We start from the raw sequence: 16,389 nt of genomic DNA on the forward strand, positions 1-16,389 counted from the left end.
AGTGAGAAAAGCAATAGTTCAATCAATAAAGCTTGTCATCATCAAAATCACATATTAGGGATCTTGGATTACAACATTAATGACCATAATACACTATCCATAAATAAATAAAAATATTAATTCCTTAGAACGTTAAATGAAATCTTAGCTTAAGCAAATTAATTATTGATATCAAGTTTCGTCAAACATGAAGTGTTTATATGACAATATGAATCAATAAAATGTGTTCTTCACCCATTGCCAACTTATAGGTGTTAATAACAATCACTTCAATGATAGGTCATTTCACCATACAGTCCATAGAATGGAAAATAGGAGTACCATACAAACAAAATTTAGTCCCTCGTGATGTGCTTATTTAGTTTCATATCCTTTTTTACTTAATGACATAATTATGAGCAAAATATCCTTGTTTGCCATAGTTGTAGCAATTACTAGTCCTAATTGATATGAATGGAAGATGGGTTACCCATACTATAAATAATGGAATACAATACAAGGTAAATAGATGATAAAATTATTCCTAAAAATTAATAACATAAAAGCATATATAAATAATATTTCATGAAAATTCATATAGGACTTCAATACAACTAAGTCCATTTTTATTAAAAAAAAACTTTATAATTCATGGAAAGAGAAAAGATGGTTCAAAATCATATTTCTGATAATTTTCATAAAATTGTTTTATTTATTGGACGAAGGTTGTCCAAAGGCCTTAGTGGTTTGTCAATGAAGGCTTGATGAAGACAATTAGACAATGGTCCAATGGTAGTCCTCAAGTGGTGTGACATAACATATTTTTAATAATTTCAGCTAAAGAATAAAGAAATTTTCATAAGATTGTTTTATTTATTTGAGAAAAACTGCAAGTAAATTAATATTATTATTAATGAAATTGATGCTTGACAAATATGATCATTAGATTTCTCTTTCATATTCATTTATAATAACATAAATAATTATCTCATTCATCTTTTTGAAGACCTTTTCTAAACATTTGTCATGTTGTTTGTATCGAATTTAATATATAAGCACTTGACTTAATATTTTGCAAGTAAATGGAAATAAAATATTTCATTTGAAAAAAAAAAAAAAAAACTTTAAGATATTCTATACATTTGTCTTACTCATGTAAAGCCCTGCTTCTAAGGTCAACATCAAAGCTTATCGCTTTACAAATGTATCATTTATCTACAAAGACATTCAAAATAAACAAAATAAAAGTTTCCAACACAATATATCTCATGAAAAAAAAAAGATTAATGACAATAAATGACTTACACAACCAATCAAATACAACAACAACAAAGAACCTTTATCCCACTAAATTGGATCAACTACATGAATCATTTTTCTCCATTGTCATACTAAGAATCAAATTCTTCTTCAAATCTAATTAAGAGAGATCATTTTAAATATTTTCTAATCAATTTTTTTTAGATCTACCTCTATCTTTCTTAACATAAGTCAAATCTGACACATCTATTTTTCTAACCGAGTCATTAGAAGACCATCATTTTATGTGACCAAACCACCTAAGACAACTCTCTAATCTTCTTCCACGGAAGCTACTCCAACCTTTTCGATGACATTTATTCAACTTTCTTTTAGGCAATGGGTTAAACATAATAATTTTGTTCATAAATCACAGCCTTCTAAAACAAACATAATCAATGCCACAGACCTTCCAGGAAAAGGGATAATCATAAAAAATAAATAATTTGAAATTTACTTTCAAAAACATAAAACAGTTATTTTCATTGCAACCCTTATATACTACAATATTACAGCAACAATTACATCCCTCCTATACCAGTTCAAAAGAACTAAAGATTACAGATTCCAAAACAAGCAGGTGTAAAAACCTTCTTTATCCACAACAAAAAAATTTTTGCTAAAGCTAACCTATTAGAATTTCAATCAGAATAGGCTTCAAATTCATTAGCTTTATCTTGAGATGAGTGCAAAATACATTCTCAATGTATAAAACTAATCTCAAAATAAATTTAAAGATAATGGCCCATCCTGATCAAATTATGATGATATCCCTGAGGCTTCCTACTTCAGTGATAACAAAATACAAAGAAATTTACAAGGGAAAGAGAAAATCAACTAAACTCTTCTTTTAGCTTTTTTTTTCTGCATATTTCTCCACTTATCTTTAAGGTCAATGGTTGTACGAGATTCATGAAGAAAAAAACGACCATATTCCAAGATTTTTGTCCATGGGATACCTCCATCTTCATTTTTAGGAATTTTCTGCATGGCTTCCTGCATTAGGAAATATACCCTTATGTGATAACAAGAAAGAAGTATGATTATACGGTGAAAAACAGCACATAATAATCCCCAATCAACTATATAATCTATACTGATTGATAAGAAATTTGATGTTTTTAAGGCTCGAGTATGAAGATGCAGACCTCCAAAAATTTTTCTTCTTCTGGCTTCCAAATTAATATCATTCTCCTGCTAGGGGAACGTTTCGGAGTAAATCTGCAAAACCAAATTTTATTCAAAAACAGATGAAGGGGCAATTCCTTCCAGCATATGGATTTGAATAGTAACAGACAAATCCTTCACTTACTACCACAGTTACATCGAACACATTTCTCCATCATCAAAAACCAAGCCCAGTTAACCACAGAGTCCTTTCTTCTGCTATAAGATTTAATAATCTTATAAATCCAAATTTACAATTTAGTAAATCTTGAAGGTGTTAAACCATAGAAAACTGTTTGGAATGATAGATACTAAATTTGGTTCGTTCCTAATAAACTGCTTGGTATTTTTTTTCAATATTTAGGATTTAAATAAAATAGAAGAAGAAACATAGTGAGTAGAAGTGGTAAATCTCCTAAATCTTACTTTACCCAGAATTTGCTAAATCTGGGTTATAAGGAGATAGTAGGATTATATAGTTCAAAAACTTATTTTTCAAGTTCAGCCTAAATCCCATCTAATGCTTGCAACTAACAGTCCCACGAATTTTTCTTCAAAAAAGCACACAAGATTTTTTTTTAACAAGTTTGATTCAAAATGCTGTTGAATCTCTGGGTCAATTATTGATAAAAGATAACTTTAATGCCAAAGGGATTTAAAAAGCATATGCTAAATATATTGCAGTAAGGCATCTTACCCTTGATTCTGCCAACAATATTTGTTCTTCCTTAAATCTCTAGAAGATGAATTATCCGTTTGCTGATTTTTGACAACTCCCTGATAATTACCAAACTTGACAGCTTTAGCTCTTCTGTTTCGCTTGGCAAACCTATCACTGATCTGTGAAGCTGAAGCCTTTCTTTTCACATCATAATCCCCCTCCCCTTTGGCCTTCACAGGTGATCTTTTGGCAGCTTGTAAAGATATCGGTTCCTGATCTACATCACCAATATGCAGGTTTTTAATTTCATTAACTTGTAAATGATCCCTGAAAACTTTAGTTCTACTGTTTGTAACACAAATATCGCCATTTCTCTCATGAGATGCATTCATATCACAGGGTACACTAACATTGTCATTTATTCCATCATCATCCAGATGCTGCTGGTTCTCTGTTACTCTAGTGCTTTCATGTTCTCTAGCAGGATCACTTTTCAATTTCGTGGGTGTATCTTGAACATCTTTATGAGCGTCGTGTTCAATTGTTTCTCTATAAGGCAATATAATCTTACAGACCATATCAACCTCACCATTAAGTTGATTTTGCTGATTTTGAGTGATTCCCTGGTTATTGTCTCTGACAAACTTACTGTTACTTGTTTCAGCATTTTGAGCATCATCGTATTTCTGTACGCCAGAAGTGTTTTGAAGTTGCTGATTAGAAGGAAAATCTGGGTGCTCACTGCTGTTGTGATTGTCACTTATCTGCTCATTTCTTGTCATAATTTTTGCAGAAGAATTTTTCCTTTTCAAGTCATGAACTGTTGGACCAATATCATAAAATAAGAAAAGGTTTCTTCGAGCTTCCTGAGCTGTTCTTTTTGACTTGTTATACATCATATGTGCATTTCTATAAGTACATAATGGGCAATAGAAAAGGCCATTCTTCTCAACACCAGCCAACAGGACCAAGCAGCTTTTATGAATAAATCTTGAGCAGCTATCACCACGACAGCTCAAAAGCTGACCGCTTCTACCACATTTTATACACAAGCTTTGTGTAGAAGAAGAATGGTGCATGGAAGTCTGCTCCAACAACTGCAAATCATCACAATCGCTACCAGCTACTTCTTCGAAATCAGCTCTATCATCATGCAGAATATTTTGCTTTTGAGATTGTTGTCTAGATCGAAGAGATCCTTCTAAGTCATGTGAGTCACCATTTGGAGTAGGAACATAGCCTGATAAATTATCTTTCTGTGACTGCATCCAACCATCATGGAACTCTTCACAAGTATTTGTTGTAGCCTTCTCAGTTGCAAGGAACTGAACATTGCATGTGCCATCAGCATTAGTCTGTTGATTTTTCTTTTCATCATCAGGAACTTGTTGCTTCAGGAAATGCTGCAGGGTACTAGAAATTTTTGGTGAAGCTCCACCGACAGTACTCAAAGCTGTATTATTCACTAGTTTTTTCAATTTTCTATATTTCCTAATAATAGTAAGCTTCTTCATCCATGGGCTCGCATACTTCATGGTTCTTAGATTTTTCTTTATGCTATCATGATCACTATGATTGTTAGAAGTGTGATGATCTACACGAACAGATCTTGAGACTTTAAGCAAACCATTGCATTCCTTTGAGTATGAGAAATCAGGATGATAGCTTCTTAGAACTATCTCCTTTAGCTGAAAAATAATTCATAAAAGAGCATTATGAAGATTTAAGCTGCACCATATTTTTATCTTTCAAAATTAAACCTTCATTAAGACAATACCAAATCAATAGAAGATTTTGGAAGTGTCGCCCTTTTTAGGAGAATAAATTTGTGAAGATCACCACCATCAAGGCCAGCTTTTCCCCTCACATCAACATTTGTTGTGGCCACCTAATATAGTAATTTTTTTCTTGTAAACAAAATTGGATATTGTAATCAATTAACACAAAATGGGAAGAAATAATCATTTCAATAAATCAACAGAGAAGATAAAAATAATTGCTAGGACAAGAATCCTTGCATGTAGTTAGGTGGGAACATAATATGAACTTTGAGCAGTTTTTCATTAAGGCATCCTCATATACTCTAATAGCTCTTACCTGAAGAAGTTCATGAGACATCATTCACATTTATGGACACAGTAGATTATTCTCCCTTATTGTCAGAGAGAATATAGTACATAAGATTTTCTAAAATTTCATATGCTTTTCTACCTTCCAAATAAAGCTTTAGCTAATTATTACAAAAAAGAGCTTATTGTTAAAATCTCAACCATCCCTTACCCCATGATCCCACAAACTACATGAAGATCCGTGAGAAGCTCACCTGGATCACGCTATTAGATCTCAGCCATCACTTCGCCCTTGATCCCATGGCCAGCATATGATGCGAGCAAAAGATTTAGGGAGCCTATACCCTTCGCCCACAAAAGACACGACGGACTTCTAAGGACGAAAATGACTAAAGATGAGAAAGAGGACGAATAACAACAATAATAGGAAAGAACAAACTCTTATATTTCAAATAAAATTAAACAAAAGAAATTACAACGACGACTTACAAACAACACGACAGACACCCTAAAGTTGCTGCACTTTGAGAAGAAGGATACAGGTGGAGTGGCACTTGCGGAGAGACGAAGAGATTAGAAGCCCGAGAAGAAAGGGTGGAAAGAGCCCGCAGGATTTCCGGAGGGGATGACATCGGCATAGGGATCCGTGGGAGGCTCACCTGGATCATGCTCATCTCCTTCTATGTTGCACCAATACGGATATGGCGAAATGGATACGACACGATACAAGTACGGGACACATCAATTTTTAAAAATATAGGATACGAGTACAGTGCATATACGACATTATAATATATAAATCATACATAAAAATTAAGAAAGTAATCAAAGGGTAATATTTAAAATGACAAAAAAAATGAAAGCAACATCATTTGTAGCCTTGTAGCTTATAATATCAAAATAAAAGTATGCATTAAATGTCTACTACAACAACAAAAATAAAAACATAAATTGTCTAGTACATGAAGTTTCAACTATTAAATAGAAGGAATGATAGGATTAGCTTCTTCATTGATTTATCTTTAAACTTTTATATCAGCTTCAATAAATATCATAGCTTCCAATTCAGGCTCATCAAGTAAAAGATTAACAATTTCTAATATTCCCATATCCTCAAGAGATTCAAATCCATCTCTAGTAACATCTCATATCAATTTCTCTTTTCATGTAAGTTTGATTTTCCTTGATAGAAGTTGAAGGTTTATATGCACATAAATTAAATCTTCAGCACGTTGTGGAGTAATTTTATTTCTCTTAATTAATGGGATGAATGAGTATGTGCTCCAATTTCTTTCAAAACAATATAAGGATGAAACTTGGCCCAGCAATTTTATGGTGATTATTTCAAGTAGAGGTGTTGAAGCTCTATGTATCAACCACCATATTTTTGGAACAATTCTCCACCTATCACGCAATGCTCTTGGTCACCAAAGTCCTCTAAACAACAAAAAATTTTAGCAAACTCAATTTTGACACTTTTTCACTCTCATTTGTAAAATAACGCTTCAAATATATCTTCCTTATATTTAAAATTTCTAAATATTTCTATGGAGAAACTTGTTGAGAATCCTCTTGAAATCCTAGATATTCTTAAATGCTTCAAATAACATTAAAAGCAACTAGTATTCGATAATTACTAAACAACAAATTATGAATTAATAATGAAAAATTGTTGAAATTATCTGAGAATTAGTGAGTGAGCCAAGCAATGTAATCCTCTTGAAATCATTTTTTAGTTGAATATCTTCAAATAACATTAAAAGCAACTAGTATTCGATAATTACTAAACAACAAATTATGAATTAATAATGAAAAATTGTTGAAATTATCTGAGAATTAGTGAGTGAGCCAAGCAATGTAAAGATGTATTAATTTTGCTCCACCTATCTTTTAAAATAACATAAATAACATCCCAAAAACTTGAGTTTTCATGAAGTGTCTTTCTGTCATGTCTATATATAATTTCTTTTACCTTTGCTAGCATTGAATGTCACATCTCATAAATGATATGTAAACAAAACTTATCCCTATCAACAACTATCAACATCTTATAAATTGAATCTGTGAAATTTAAGATGTATTCAATCTCATCAAACCATAAATCATCTAAAAGCTTCTCTTTTACATATCTAGCCTTTCCAACATCATCTTCCCTATAACAAGATCATTTTTCACTGATCATCATAGCTTGAAAAGAATTTTTTATTTTTTTTAATCTTCTTAATATCACTATAACTGAGGAAAACCGAGTTTTAGCAACAGCAAGCATCTTCAAATTAGAGAAATCATTGAATATAGAGTCTCATGGAGTGATTTATAATAAAATGCCTAATTACAACTGCATCTCTAGCAATCACTGTAATCCAATAACATTCATTGTAAGTGATTTCGTTTGCCTGGATATTCTTAAATGCACAAATGTTCTTAAGGTAAGATTAAACGTACACACAACACATGGTGTCCAAAAAATATGAGGATAAGCTTGCTCCAGAAGTAGACCTGCATCTATACAAACAGGAGCATTATTAGTAATGACCTGGATGATGTTTGAAGGTCACACCATCATGATGACTTCTTTGAATAAATTAGAAATGAAAAACTTATCCTTGTACTATCCTTCATAGTTTATAACTTTTATAAACATATGATAGCTCTCTGTTACACCCATGAAGTTAATAGTTATCTATTTTGTGGATTTGTCCACCCATGACAAACCAAAGTAACTCCTTTTTCCTTTCAAACTCCTTGGTAGGCTCGAGCAACTTCTCAATATTATCCCTCTCACTTTGGAACAATTATTACGTCCTCCGACCGGACACAGAGGAACGTCCGGTCGGAGGCCAAATCCCGCCAAAAAACGAGTTGTACCGAGCAAATACCGAGCAATACCTAACAATAACGAGGAATACCATCATTTGAAGACCCGATACCGAGTTATACAGAGCTAAACCGAGAAATACCGAGGAAAAACTCGGTACAACTCGGTATTTCTCGGTACAGCTCGATATAACTCGGTATTGGTCTTCAAAGAGCGGTATTCCTCGTTAATATCAAATAATACCTAGTTGTACCAAGCAAATACCGAGTTTTTTGGCGGGATTTTGCCTCCAACCGGACGTTCCTCTACGTCCTTACACCAGACGTAATAAAAGTTCCTCACTTTGTAGCAACTTAATTTTTATGATATTATATGTTGGTGGCACGTATCCTGCAATATTATTACTGCATACTTAGGTAAAGGCATACTTGTAATATAGATTCCTTGCTATGTTAAAAGGAAGTCCAGCTGAGTAAAACATTCTACATATTTTCTCATCTAATTATTCTCTCATTTGTAAATTAAATATTTTCTCCAAAGCACTATTTACAACATGTTTTCTTCTTTTAAGTTTATATCCCTCCATCATGAAGGGCCCTTTGTTCACAGTATTATCATCACTTCAAATTGAAGAAGATGATAAAGGATATGAAGCATGGGTGCTTGAAAGTGGAATCTCTTTTGAAAGATCTTTTCTACTCCTCTGCTCAACTTCACTGAATTTTCTTTGTAATTCAACCACTTATGATGCACTTATCTTCGAAACTACTTTTATTCCATGACCACTAATTTTCAACACATAGGCTTTCACTCTATAATATAATCTTTTATTTATATATGATATTACAATGATTGCATTTGAATGCAATATTGTCACCCTCTTCTAACATTTTTCCTATTTTTGTCACATGACCCCATAAAGATTTGTTATCTTCAATATTCGTCTCTGATGGACCATCAGCAGACCCAATTCCTCCACCACTAGAGCTCATTATCCTAAGAAAGAATCGAAGGATCGACACAAATTATAAGTTCAATAGTTAGAACTCCAAATAGAATGCTTAAAGCCTCAAACATTATTCAACAAAATAATGAAATTAGGTTATAGGCCTATAGCTTAATCTTTCAAATAGTTTCCCAAACCCATATGAAAAAATTATATCTCAAAAAATTACTTTATATCTTCTCCAAAATTCTTAATGTGTGGTTTGAACCTTTATTATATTTTCCCAATATCTAAAAACATTTGTAAGTGATCATGACTAAAATTCTTTTAACAGAATAAGTGATCGATCAATTGGATGTAAACTGTGAAGCATGATTTAAAATTGCGTAATACGAGGCGAGTCTCAATGCAATTTCGTTCTTTTAAGTCTCAAAGCCTACGCAATAAGAGCAGGGAATGAGACGTAAGCCTCAAGTTTATTGAGGCGCACCTCAAGGGCGCCTCACCTCAGTTTTTAGGGCATTCGCCCTTAAAATATTAAAAAAAAAAACAAAATCCAACCTAATATTTATTTATTTGGTTCAACCCCTCGTTCCTCGCCTCTTCCATCATTTTCGAATGAGGGTTTCTTCTCCTTCGAGCGACATTTTCCCCTCTTCGTTCCATTCGACCAGCGTCGGCTTCCTTCCACCGAGAGTTGCTCTTCGCCTCTTGCTTGGAGTTCTCTTCTACCACGAGTTGGCTTGGAGTCTCCTTCGACCGACCGCGAAAAGCTCTTCTTCTTCGTGGTTGGAGTTTAGGGTTTATTGACAAAGGTGAAATAGCTTTACTTCCTCTTCTTATTTCCACTCAAATGTGATTTTTTTGTTATACCATCGCATTTATCGACATCTTCCTTTGGTTTTTATTCATTTTGGCGAATTTTTTTCTTTTTTAAATTATGCAATCTTGCTTTGTTTTATACATACAATGTTAAATGTCATTTGATTGAATGATTGTCATTGATAGTCTAAGAAAATGAAAATGATAGGACTTTTTTATTTATGTAATATTTAGATTCTTTTGTTAGACTTCTGTTTCTGTGGACATATGATTTAGGCATGCATAAAAAAATATATAAGATGCTCTATAGATATGTGTATAAATCAATGTCTATTACAACATGATTTAATGCAAGAGAGGCACGAAAAAGAGTGTGTTAGGACATAAGCAGATTCTTCTATGAAAATACAATTCTGTTTAATATTACAACATCACCTGCCTATTACAACATGATGCGTTCAGTTAGAACATTTGGGAGAGAGTTCAAACCTCTAATCATGTATGATTTGATAACATGGATTCTGAATGAGTTAAATAGCACTGATAAAAATATTGAAGAAATTAAGACTTGGGCCAAAACAGGTGTAACAATTATGTCAGATGGATGATCTGATATAAAACATAGAAATTTGATCAACTTCCTCATTAATAATCTTTATGGTAATGTATTTTTAAGGTCAGTTGAAGCATCTAACCAGGTCAAAGATGTTGAGTTCATATTTTGATTATTATATAGCATTGTTGAGGATGTTGGAGAATAGTTGGTTGTACAAGTGGTTACAAATAATGCAAGTGCTTACAAGACTGCAGGGAAAAAAACTTATGGAGAAGAGAAAACATCTGTATTAGACTCCATGTGCTGCACATTGCATAGATCTGATTCTTGAAAAGCTTGGGGAGCTATCTCAACAAAAAAATGCACTTACTAAAGCAAAAAAAAAAAACCAAGTTTATTTACAACCATTCTTGGGCTCTAGAACTTATGAGAAATTTTTCAAAGAAAGAAATTATAAGGGCAGCAACAATAAGATTTGTCACCACTTACTTGACATTAAAGAATTTGTTGGATGTTAGACAACCTTTAGAGGCTATGTTCACATCTACACAGTGGTTGAGTTGTGCTTGGGCGAAGAAGGTTGAGGGAAAAGAGATTAAAAAGATTATTTTAAATGACAGATTTTGACAAAATATCTTACGTCATTACAACCACTAGATCTTTGGTTTTAAGTTTTAAGGATGGTGAATGCTGAGAAGAAGGCTGCAATGGGTTTCATCTACAATGTTATAGATGAAGCCAAAGAGATGATTGCCTCCAACTTAGGAGGCAAAGAGGAAAGTTTTTGGGAAATTTGAAATATTATTGTTGATAAGTAGCAGGCTATTACCTAAACTCTCAGTATCAATATACATAGTACAAGTCTACAACCCCTGAAATAAAGTTGGAATTGTATCATTGCATGGATCGGCTGATCAAATACTGACATGTAATTGATCCTTTTAGGAACAAAAAAGGCCTTTTTGGATTACAACAAGCAAATGATACAATTGTCAAACGATCTCCAAGTAATTTCATTTAATGTTTTAAACATTTATTTAAATGTTGTTCTTTGAGCACTAATTAAACTCCCTTATGAAAATATTAGTTGAGTGGTGGATTCAATTTGGTGATGGGACTCCAGACTTATAGCATTTTGTTGTGAAAGTTTTGGGCTTGACATGCTCTTCATCTGTCTGTGAAAGAAATTGGAGTACCTACAACCAAGTACATAGAAAGATAAGAAATCACTTGTCGACATTTAGGATGAATTCACTGGTGTATATTATGTACTAAGGAGACTCAGAGACAAAAATTTGAAGAAAAAAGGATTAATGGATGATGAAGATCATTTGCTTTGCGAGGATGTGGTATATGAAGATGAGTGGTTTGTAGATAATGAAGTTGAAGTGATGCCGTCTGAATTACAAAATGAAGATTTAAATATTGATTTATTTGATCTTAAAGTATCTACATCAACCACAACTCAAAACAAATCAAAAAATGCATATAAATAATATAATTTTCTTAGACTTTTATTAATGTATTACATTATTACTAATTTTGATATTATTCAAACATATTGAGGGAAGAGGAAAATAACTGTTATTGAGGAAGGAGCTGATTGGGAGACATTAGACTCTATAGGAGAGGAGGAAGGGGAGAGAGCAGTTCATCATAATGATGATTCAAATGAAGACCCCCTTAGTGATGACAGTGTTGATGACTTATAAGTTTTTATGTGATATGTCATTGTTATTTATATTTGGAATTATATGTTAATGAAAAGAATATTGTGATTTGGGAAAATTAGAGTTTGAGTGAACTATATTTCATGTTGTCTTATTATTGGGATATTTTGATTTCACTTCATATCTTATGTATTTTTATATTTTATATATTATTTACTCATTAGTATATAAAAATTTATCATTTTATATTCATGCAATCTTTTAATTTTGAGGCTTACGCCTCAAAATGCCTTGAGGCTTACGCCTTGCCTCACGAACAAAAAAACACCTCAATACCCAATTACGCATATTTTAAACATTGATGTGAAGGACAGTACAAGGATAAGTAAAGGACAAAAACTACATGGGAAAACACTTTCAAGGTTCTCCTATCTATCCTTAGAAGAATAAATATTTAGCATGTGTTGTGTATAACAAGTTAGTGCATGCAACAATACAGAGATGGAGAGAAATTAAAGAGGATAAACAATAATAGCAACCACTCACTCACTCACCTTAACAGCAAAACGCCCAAGAAAGAATTCCACCTTATCAGAAATTCTTTCGCAAACCAAATAATATGCATCATTTAAACAAATCATACCTACGTCTAAACTTGATCGCCTGATTATGAGGAATATCGATAACTAGAAAAAGTCATCGTAGTGATAGAAGCGAAGAACCTCAAAGGAGAATCCTAGAGCTCCATAGCATCATTATGATCATTTTATGAAGAATAACGAGAACTAAACACGCCAACAAAAACAATATTTCAAGATTTATCTAAAATTAAACAACAAACCTTAGTAAGCAAAGCCGAAAATACGGTATAAGAGACAAAGCTAAACGTGAAAACGAAGGAACGAACTTTCCCGTAGACTTCACTACTCGTGTCGACCTTCTTGCATCGCCTTCACTGCTCGCATCGTCGAAGGATGTATCTCATCGATTTCAATGTTCACATCGTCAAGCCGCTCCTTCGACGATAAAGAAGAAGACGAACGCTACTCACGAAAATGGAAAACCCTAGCTCTAAGGTCTGGTCGTGAAAATGAATAAGCCGCAGAAATGAATAGGTAAATCAAGCGGGTCGTGAAAATGAATAGGGCAAATCGAGCGGCTCCATCATTTTTTCTCGCTTTTAATAGGGCACGGGTACCGCGTGTCCTATCAAATTTAAATACTAATTCAATTAGACACGAGAAAGCCATGTCGGACACGTATCTGTGCCGTATCAGAGGCATATCCGTATCTGAAGTGTGTCCGATACAGCATGCCTTCGTAAATAGGAGTATATGTGCTACATAGATCTCCTATATTTAGGTGGCTGATTTAGGAAGGATTCTATTAAGGCAATTATGCATGATTTTGTAGTTATTTGATTATTTATTAAGACATCTTGTATAGATCTATAAATAGGGATAGTTTTGTATGATAAAATTAAGCTTTTTCCTTACCAATTTTCTAAATGTAACATGGTATCAGAGCCAGATTCCCACCACCGACCTTCATGGTTAGAATTCTAAGGAATACATATTCCCACCACCAACCTTCATTATTGGAATTATGAGGAATACAGGTTCCCACCACCAATCTTTATTGTCAAAATTCTAAGGAATACATGTTCCCATCACCGGCCTTCATTGTTGGAATTATGAGGAATACAGGTTCCCACCATCAGCCTTTATTGCTGAAATTCTAAAGAATAATGGTCATTCTACCTGCCTTCATTATCAAAATTCTAAGAAATATTGGTCCTTCTACTTCCTTAGTGCATCTAAGACTGAGGAGAGAACAAGGGCTCCTCTCACGTGCAACGTTCAGAGTCGACCGTGCATAAGCGAGATAAGTCGAGCATAGGACCTCTTGCATGTGTATGGAAAGAGCTGAGAGTTCCCTCTCGTGAGAGTCTAGGGTCGGGACAAGCAAAAGTGCAAGACCTATACTCCTTCCCGCGATCATACCAAAGAGATCATAGGCCTTGCATGCGCTTGTACGGGGTCAATCAAACAGGAGTGTTCAGGTGTAGTCGAACGACTAATTTGCATTGGACTGAAGGTAGGCTAGATCAGACGAGAGAAGATTTGCGTGCCAAGTGCTGAGCCGCTTGAGACGTATTTTTCTGCTGCTGTCCTTGAAGCTTGCCGCAACCCTAAAATTAATTTTTTTTCCTACTGTCGTGCCTTCATTATTGGTCTTCCCTTGTGGTTGCTATCCTATCTATAACCAATACAGCCTTCATTGTTGTCTTACTTAATATAGCCTTCATTGCTATCTTTTTGCCATTGCAATGTCTGAAGCTAATTTCTCCCTACTTTTAGACCTAATGAAGGAGTCTATGTTCCACCAAGGGAGTTCATAACTCTACTTTTCTAAAACTAATTACTAAGTTGGGAATGACAGATATGTATTCCCTAACTTGAGGGGAGTGTTAAAATCACAACAGTTCCTTCGCCCTTGATCCCACAGACAGCATAGTGATCCATAAGAGGCTCAACTGGATCACGCCGATCTCCTTCTATATTTGAGTCACTAATTTAGGAAGAATTATATTAAGGCAATTATAAATGATTATGTAGTTATTTCTTTCTTTATTAAGACATCTTGTATAGATCTATACATACACAAAGAACATCAATGGGATTGCCTAGGGGGCGGGGAATTTTTAAGAATAGCACAAACAAAAAAGTACTAATAAAAAATTTACTCCTTACAAAAAAAGTTCGAAATTTGCTATAAAGAACATAATTAGAAAAGCCAAAGTTATAGCTCTCGGAGGATATGTAAGGCTACTTGATGATCTATCTAGTAGACTAGGTCCAAAGCAAAGAGGATGGAGATATATTAATGGCAAAAGACGAGATCTTAAGATGTCAATTAAGTTACATTTAGTAAAAATGATGATGGGAAGACCTTAGTCCAAGAAAACGAGATCAAGAAAAGATCAAAAAGCTACTTAAAAAACATATTAAATGAGAGATTCGGGCAGAATTTTAATAGAAAACAAGGTCAAAAACTCCATATAGCTTGTTTGAAAAAAAGGGGGGGATTGGAAGAAGATGCTAAAAAAAACGGATGATATATAAATTTAGATATGGAGAATTATGAGATGTTAAGAGCGGATTAGCTAACAATTCTTGTAGAGAATCAGTTGAAGAATTGGATTACACGGGTTACTCATTACAGCTTATTTGGAAGCCACAGATTGTTCATTTCCAAGTAATAAAAATATTGTTGCCCACAAATCATGTTTAAGAATATCTGGAGGAAAGGGGTGCAATCTTGGTAACAGGTCCATCTCTCGTACCAATGGCTCCTTTTGGCGCCTCACTTCAAAACCGAGGTGAGCAGCAAAGAGTTTCAAAACAAACCATCTTTTCATTTATGTACCACCAATTTGGAGTTTTTATGATTACGGTCAACTAACCGGCACTATAACTTAGCAAAATCTTCCTAAACTGACATGGCTTACAGATAATTAACCAAGGGTTTCGTATTACAAGATATAAATTATAGTTGCAAGCAAGCAGCAATATTCTTGACAAGGTGGCTCTCATTTGTATGTACAGTTGCATAGAATAATTGAGTTCTGCATATGTTGGCTAGCGGCTAGGATGTCATTGCTTTCCTATTTTACTTCAATTGATTACCTATTCCTTTCATCTAATTCGAATTTTGAATAAATATAATTATTTAATGAGGATCAATAAGTAAACGTAAATCTAAACTGTAGTGAATAAAATCTGGGAAAAAAATACTCCTTTCAATCCAGTTTTCTACATGGCATCAAAGCAAGTTTTGCATGCCTAATTGTGTCTCCATAGCATTTGAGAAGAGAGGAGGGAATCACTAAAAGCTCTCCAACATAACCAATCACAAACTGAATGGCCAAAACAATCTCTAATATCCAAAATCCGCACTCACGTTCACTCATGTTGTTCATGTCCGGGAAAAGGAGATGAGTTCCTTAACAAGGAGGCTCTCCAACCCAAGAAAAAAAATCCTAAGTATAGATCATGGAAGAATGATAACAACCTAGACCTGTCATCGTCGATTAATTCTATGAATAATAGAAGGAAAAATTTCTCCTATATGATAACAACAACATCAACAAGCCTTTATCCTACTACGTGGGGTCGGCTACATAAAACTTTTTTCTCCTATATGATAGAATTTAGAAAATATAGATGAAAACAAAAGAGTATGCTTATATGGATAATACGTCATTGTTGCTTTAGATCGAAAGCCTCCTCCAGGATAAAAAACAATCAGATCTTACAGTCACTTAGTGCTTCAACATTCTCAATCGAAAGTAGCAACTATATATATATATATATATATATATATATATATATATATAAAA

General features: G+C 33.6%; 1 protein-coding gene across 3 annotated transcripts in view; it reads right to left on the reverse strand.

Moving 5' to 3' along the window:
- Positions 1-1,730: 1,730 nt before the first annotated feature.
- The window catches only part of LOC110095275, a 31,380-nt gene continuing 16,721 nt past the window's right edge, over positions 1,731-16,389 (reverse strand). The window contains exons 3-7 of one of the 3 annotated variants that reach the window (XM_028693524.1): positions 4,884-5,013; positions 3,143-4,794; positions 2,591-2,661; positions 2,427-2,499; positions 2,133-2,274 (exon numbers count right to left, since the gene is read on the reverse strand). In XM_028693524.1, the coding sequence (XP_028549357.1) occupies positions 2,465-2,499; positions 2,591-2,661; positions 3,143-4,641 (1,605 nt within the window). In that variant the 5' untranslated portion in view covers positions 4,642-4,794; positions 4,884-5,013 and the 3' untranslated portion in view covers positions 2,133-2,274; positions 2,427-2,464. Of the gene's footprint in view, positions 2,275-2,426; positions 2,500-2,590; positions 2,665-3,142; positions 4,795-4,883; positions 5,014-16,389 lie in introns of those variants that run through there. The other 2 variants (XM_028693520.1, XM_028693519.1) reach the window with 2 other exon arrangements.

The sequence above is a fragment of the Dendrobium catenatum genome, unplaced genomic scaffold (assembly GCF_001605985.2).
Source record: "Dendrobium catenatum unplaced genomic scaffold, ASM160598v2 fragScaff_scaffold_40, whole genome shotgun sequence".
NCBI lineage: Eukaryota > Viridiplantae > Streptophyta > Magnoliopsida > Asparagales > Orchidaceae > Dendrobium > Dendrobium catenatum.